Source organism: Entamoeba nuttalli, assembly GCF_000257125.1.
Source record: "Entamoeba nuttalli P19 unplaced genomic scaffold asmbl_5924, whole genome shotgun sequence".
In the NCBI taxonomy this organism is placed as follows: Eukaryota; Evosea; order Mastigamoebida; family Endamoebidae; genus Entamoeba; species Entamoeba nuttalli.
In genome coordinates, this window is record NW_008577774.1 from 369 (window position 1) to 7,104 (window position 6,736).

The window sequence follows — 6,736 nt, forward strand, 5'->3', positions numbered from 1 at the left end:
ATTATTACAAAATCTAGTTTATTCAAATAAAATTAAAGGAGAGTTAAATTATCATTGAAAAAAATATTATATCAAGTGAAGCTTATTCTTAAATTTGAAGAAATTTTTAAAGAGGTTATTTAAAGTAAAGAAAAGTTTTATTTAAGTAGATTATATCTTATCTTATTCATGAAAAGAGTAAAGAGAATACTACAATAATACAAAAGAATTGTTTAAATTATAAAGAATGAAAGAAAATAAAAAAAAATAGAAAAAAAAACTAATAAAAATAGTAAGAAAATGGAAAGTGATAAAGACTTACAAATATCTTCTATTCAGCTTGAACCTAATGAAAATGAAGAGAAAACAAAAGAAGATAATGAAAATGAAGAACATGAAAGTATTGAAATTGATAAATATAGTAATATTAAAGAAAATGCTGTATTTAAAATGGCTGATAATATTATTGAAGAGGTTCAAGATGAAGGTATTGAAGTAACTGAAGAACAAACATTACAAGATATGATTTTTATGTTACAAGGAATTCCACCATTACATTTATTAAAAAATAATAAATTTCCTCCATTAACACAAGAGGTTGTTCCATTACTTTCTGAAGTATCAAAATTATTAATTAAATTGAATAACAAAAGAGTTTTTTTTAATCCACAAAGTTTTGTACAACGTTCAGTATGTTGTACAGCGAATGATATTATTAGTGAATATTATCAATACATTGCACACATTGATTCAGAGTTACATCATTCTGAAATGATTACAATTCTTGATATGTATCGTCATGGATTATGGTGTAAAGATATTATCATTACATTAACTGATATTATAGATCAATGTATGTTAGTTAAAGGAGGTCAATTATTAACATACCTTGATGAACAAACACATTCTCCATATCAAACAAGAAAAAAGATATGTATAAGAATGTTACAGAATGGTACAATACCAATTTATAATATGATATATGATTGGGTTCTTCAAGGAACTTTTAATGACCCTTTTCATGACTTTTTCTTAACATTAAAATCTACACCATCATTACTTGAAACAACTTATTTACAAAATCAATTAGTTCCTTCTTTTCTTAATTCTTATAAAAATGATATTAAATTTGTTGGTGAAGCAACTACTTTCTTACAAAAAGAAGGTGAAGATATTTCTGATTTAATTTCAATAATTGAATCAAATAAAAATGAATTCACTATTTCATCATCAACTTTACCATCATTAATTCATTCTTTAAATACATTGGCACACCAAAAAGCAGTAAAATTATTAACAGAAAAATATACACCATTAATACATACTCAAAATATTAAACAATATATATTACTCTTTAGAGGAGATTTTGCAAATACATTTATTGACTCTTTGTCTCAAGCTTTAGTTAACGGTCCATTAAGTCAAGTTGATTTAAATTCATATTTTCATGCAGCATTAGCTGTGACAAATACAATCCCTGAACGTCTTCATTGTATATGTAAAGGTCAAGAAGTTAATCAAATAGAAACAGATATTTTACTTCATTATGAACTTCCTGAACCATTACAATTAATTATTACTGATAACCATATTCAAAAATATAATGAAATTTTTAAGTTTCTTTGGAAAATTAAATGTATGTCAATTTCTATTGATAAAGCATATCGTAATATGTTTCCATTTTTTATTTTGGCTTCTCAAATAAATGGACTTCCATTATTTTTACATCATTTTAGAATTAAATTTGGAGAATGTGCAAAATTTATGGATGCTTTAGAAGAATATGCGTATGTACATATGAAAGAATGTTATGTTCATTTTGAAGATGCATGGAAATCTGCTGTAGATCTTTATGGATTATCATCTATTCATGGAGCATATGTCGAAGAAATATGTAAAGTATTATATATAAGTAATGATAAAGTAAATACTATTTTAAATTCTATCATTGGATTTATTTCTAATGCTGTAGAAAAATTAAATGCATTTATTGCTATCATTTCTGATGAAATTTATCGTCAACAATTTAATAAACAACACATTTCTCAATTTTTATCGACTTTAAAAGAAATGGAAGATCGTGTTAATCTTGAATTAGATAATTATAAAGCTTATTATAATCAATTTATAATGGCAATAGCTTCTGCTGATAATAAACAAACCCGTTTCTTATTACGAAGACTTAATCCAGAACGTTATAATCCACCTGAAATTTCTGAAATTGTTGCAATGGATGAAATGGTTTAATTAATAGTTTTAAAATAGTTTAATTTTTTTAATTTTCACAAAAAAAAAAACTATTTGTATAATAAAACTATAAATAATAGTAAAAAAATTATTAAAGAATAGTAAAATGGAGGAGAAAGAAAAGTGATAAATTACCCAAGGAAATTGGCAACAGAAAGTTGTAAAAGAATCACACAAAACACATATTCAACGAAGTATTTTTTAGATGAACCTTCTTCACTTTCATGAAGCCTTAGAGACATTGTAAAGACAAACATACCTGCACATGAAAATAATGCAGCAAGAAAAGCATTTAATGGATTATGACAGAAGAAAAATCCATAAACTAATACAAGTGCAGCTGTTATTAATTGATAAATAAGGAAACAATCAATCATCTTTAATCGAGAAGGAGTTTCTTTAGAATAGCTTGTTAATAATACTTTAATAAAAGACTCTTCTTGTTCTTCTCCTTTCTTTTCTATATGAGTAGTTCCTTTTTTACTCATTTGATTTATTTTTTGTATTTTTTTTCAGTTTCAATTTTTTGTTTTTTATAATTTTTTTAAATTTAAAATTTTTAAAAAATAATTTTTTTAGAAGATAAAAATAGAAAGAGTCTAAAAAAGAAAAAGATGAAAAAGAAACACAGAAATATAGAAATAAAATATTAATTACTTTGGAATATATTTTATTGCTATTGTTGAATGAGGATTATAAGTAATAATCTTTGAATCAAATGGAAGAATAAAAGAAATAGAATTTAATTTATGAGTTAAAGAGTCTAATTTTAATTGAATATAATTTTCTGGAGAAGATAATTGAATAAAAACAATTCCACCAATTGACTGTTTTATATAATAAGAAATAATAATTGATGGATTATATTTTTTTAATTCTTTAAGAACTGAATGAATTGTATTATTAAATGAAGCAGCAAAAACAGAAGAAGAATTTATATGAATTTGTTTTTGATAGAATGAAAGATAACAATTTTGTAATTGAATTAATTGACTGTCAAATCTTCTAGTTAAATTTAAGAAAGGAAGGAAAGGAGATATTATAGATAAATTAGAATTGAAAAGAAAAGAATTATTTGATTTAAAGAAAGAAGGATTAATAGAAATTAATTGTGAATAATCAAAAGAAATATAAAAGTGAAGAAAATGGATGAAAAGATTCTTTAAAGAAATAGAGTCCCAAATGAATCTATATTTAGAAAAGCAATAATAACAATCATACCATATTACATTTTGTTTATCACATAAAGATGAATATTTATGAATTATATGTTGTTTTGTACATTCTTTTTTTATATCATTTTCATTTTGTAATTCAGGTAAATAATCATTTTGAATAAGAAAATTAATAACTAATAATATAATTGTAAAACTATTAAACATTCCATTTTTTGGATTAATTAATTTATTTTCTTTATGAAATTGTTTAATAAAATAAATGAAACTTCTAATTTTTGGATGAATTGAATAATAAGTTTTAATTAATTCACTGTTATACCAACCTTCATAATTATTAATTGAAATATCAATTTCATATCCTTTTATTTTACAATTAATAATAGGAACTAATGCTTTGTCTATTATTTGAATATTTGTAATATTTTTATTTAAATCGTTTGAAGTATTATTTAATATTTTAAATAATTGATAAATAATTGAAATATTATTATTTTTATTTATATTATAATATTGTTTAATTATTTCATCATTATTATCATTTTGATTGTATTTAAATAACTTAGGTTTGTCAGTTGTTAATATTGTTATATCAATATCTGATTTCCCATCAAAAAAATCAAAATATGATGATCCATATGGAACAATTTCTCCTTCTATTTTAATTATTTTATTCAATTCTTTAATAATTCCTTCAATAGGTATTCTTCTCATATTATTTTTTAAATAATTACTTTCAATACTTTCTTTTTCTGTTTTAATTACTTTCTTATATTTTTGAAAAGATTCATTTGAATTGATTTCAATAAGTCGTTGAAAAAATTCATTAAATTGTTCTTCTTCTCCCATGTTTTATCTTTTATATTTTATTGTTTGTTTTTCTGTTTTTCTTTTTGTTTTTTTTTTAATTTTTTTGTTATATTTAATATTTTGATATAGAATTTTTATTTTCATTTCATTTTTTAGAAAGAGGCATTTTGGCATCAAAATAAATTTTAAAGTCATTTGGTATTTGCTTTAGGTTGTTTTAATTACGTATAATAGAAAATAGTAGATAAATCAATTATTATTTTTAATAAAAATTTATTTGAAAGAGTCTTAAAAAGATTTTTTAGAAAAGAATGATTTAAAAAAAATAATATGAACTTAAAATAATTACAATGGAAGAACCTAAAAGAGAATTTCACTTTATCACACAGAAACGAACAATATTAACACTTCCACAACGAGACTTTTCAAGTCAATTTGTTAATGCAAGGAATGGGTATAGAACAGTTGAACATCAACGAACAGAAAAGATAAGTGGAATAATTAAACAAATAATTACAACAAAACAAATACCACAAAAAAGTGAATGGAGTTTTTCAGTTCAAACGTGTGGTAATTGTGGAGGAACAGTTATTGGAGGAATAACATGTTGTGCATGTGGAATATATATTTGTTCAAATTGTAGACGAACTTATACAATTGATAATGGGAATTATGATATTACATTATGTATGTTATGTTCAGAATGTTTTGAACGAATGGAACAAACGAATTGGTTTGAACAAAAAATTAAAGAAGGAGAAGATAAAGAAGTAGTTTTAATACATTTAAAAGTAACAAAAACATTATTATTATTTGATGAAACATTTAGAACAATGAAAGCATTTGAAGGAGTAGAAGGATTAAATGATGAAAATTTTTTAAAAGAATGTAAAGAAAGATTAAGAGAATTTCAAATTGTTTTAAAAAAAGTAAATGAATTAAAAGAATTGATGAAAAATTTTATAAGTAAATCAGAAGCAGAAAAAAGAATTATACAAAATTTGTTTTATATTTGGTCAATGTTTAATAAAGAAAAAGTTCTTAAAGCAATTACTTTTGCTCAATTATTTTCTAAAGAAATCGAAATTGATGAAAAAAAATTAGAAGAAATTAAAGATAGAAATAAACAATTTGAAATTATTGAATTAGAAAATACTGTTATTTCATCTAATGGTGGTGTTCTTAAAATTATTGCAGAAAATATTGATCCTGCAATGAAAGTTATTATTAATGGAATCGATTCAATTCCTACTTTTTATAAAAACTTTATTTATCTTCAAATTCCTAAACAAACAACTTCTAAACCTGATATTAATATTCAATTCATTACAAAATATGGAAATGTTCAACTCTTTAATACTATTTTTTATGATAACATTAAACATTCTTCTTTGTCTTTAAATAATATTAATTCTTCTTCTTCTTCTAAACTATCTTCTGTTAATATTAATAATAATTTGAATGTTCAAACTCAATTAAAATCTCTTGACAATAAAGACAGTTTTAACTGGGTTAAAACTAATTTCTTCAAAAAGTTTAAACAAAATGATGATACTCAAAATGAACTTTCTCTTCCTTCTATTAAATCAAAAGTTAATCTCTCAAATAATTTAAATAATAATATGATTGAATCTTTGGAAGATGAAAATAAAAAAGAAATAAAAGACAATGAATTTAAACAACAAGACGAAAAAAAGAAATTATTTGTATTTGAAGATTGTTCAAGTGAATCAAATGATGAAAATAATGTTAATGACAAAAAAGAAGAAAGTACTGAAGATGATGAAAGTAGTGAGGAAGATGATGGAGATGAAGAAATTCTTTTTGTTAAAAAACCTGACCAACAAGTTGAAGAACAAAAAAAAGAAAATAATTTTCCAAAAATTCAAGATGATCAAAGTTCAATACAGGAATTTAATATTAATACAAACACTAATGGATGGAAATCCATTAATGACTTAGATGATTTTGAAATATTAGACATTGACTCAATGGATATTAAAATGGAAATATTAAGTTTATCTCCAAGTGCGTTTTCTACTAAAGGAGGACAATTAACAATAAAAGGAAAAAATTTTGGTAATCAACCAATTGTATTTGTTAGAAATAAGAAAGTAGATGATAAAAAAGTTCTTTCAAAATCTCCTACTAAAATTATTATTATATTACCACCTTTAACTGTTGGAATTGTTACAATAAGAGTAGAAAATGAATTTGGTCAATCAGATAGTTGTGTTGATGCTGTTAGGGTATTTGACAATCTCCCTACTCCACAATAATATAATTGCATAATATAGTTTTTTATTTTTACTTTATATTTTTTTATCTCAATTCTTTAATTTAATGTTTAACTAATCAAATGTCTATTCGTATTTTTTTCATTCTCCCTTTGGATTTAATAAAGTTGTAAATTTCTTCTTTTTGTTTATTCTCTTAAGAAGTACTAAAGACTTTGATAAAATATATTCTTATTTTTATTTACGTTTTATTCAACATGGAGATCGAAGGTGGCACGTCTGAAACAC

The 6,736-nt window shown here is 22.7% G+C and overlaps 4 protein-coding genes across 4 annotated transcripts; 2 read left to right on the forward strand and 2 right to left on the reverse strand.

Moving 5' to 3' along the window:
* Positions 1-229: 229 nt before the first annotated feature.
* On the forward strand, positions 230-2,226 carry ENU1_142910 (tubulin interacting protein, putative; the record flags this gene model as incomplete). Its single annotated transcript, XM_008860382.1, has 1 exon — positions 230-2,226. The coding sequence occupies exon 1, from the start codon at positions 280-282 to the stop codon at positions 2,224-2,226; it is 1,947 nt and encodes a 648-aa protein (XP_008858604.1). The 5' UTR covers positions 230-279.
* A 131-nt stretch (positions 2,227-2,357) lies between these two features.
* On the reverse strand, positions 2,358-2,714 carry ENU1_142920 (defender against cell death protein, putative; the record flags this gene model as incomplete). The annotated part of the gene is made up of 1 exon (XM_008860383.1): positions 2,358-2,714. The coding sequence occupies one exon, from the start codon at positions 2,712-2,714 to the stop codon at positions 2,358-2,360; it is 357 nt and encodes a 118-aa protein (XP_008858605.1).
* A 165-nt stretch (positions 2,715-2,879) lies between these two features.
* ENU1_142930 (polynucleotide adenylyltransferase) lies at positions 2,880-4,250 on the reverse strand (the record flags this gene model as incomplete). Its single annotated transcript, XM_008860384.1, has 1 exon — positions 2,880-4,250. The coding sequence occupies one exon, from the start codon at positions 4,248-4,250 to the stop codon at positions 2,880-2,882; it is 1,371 nt and encodes a 456-aa protein (XP_008858606.1).
* Positions 4,251-4,561: 311 nt separating this feature from the next.
* ENU1_142940 (hypothetical protein) lies at positions 4,562-6,490 on the forward strand (the record flags this gene model as incomplete). Its single annotated transcript, XM_008860385.1, has 1 exon — positions 4,562-6,490. One exon carries the CDS (start codon positions 4,562-4,564, stop codon positions 6,488-6,490), a length of 1,929 nt encoding a protein of 642 aa, XP_008858607.1.
* Positions 6,491-6,736: the final 246 nt, after the last annotated feature.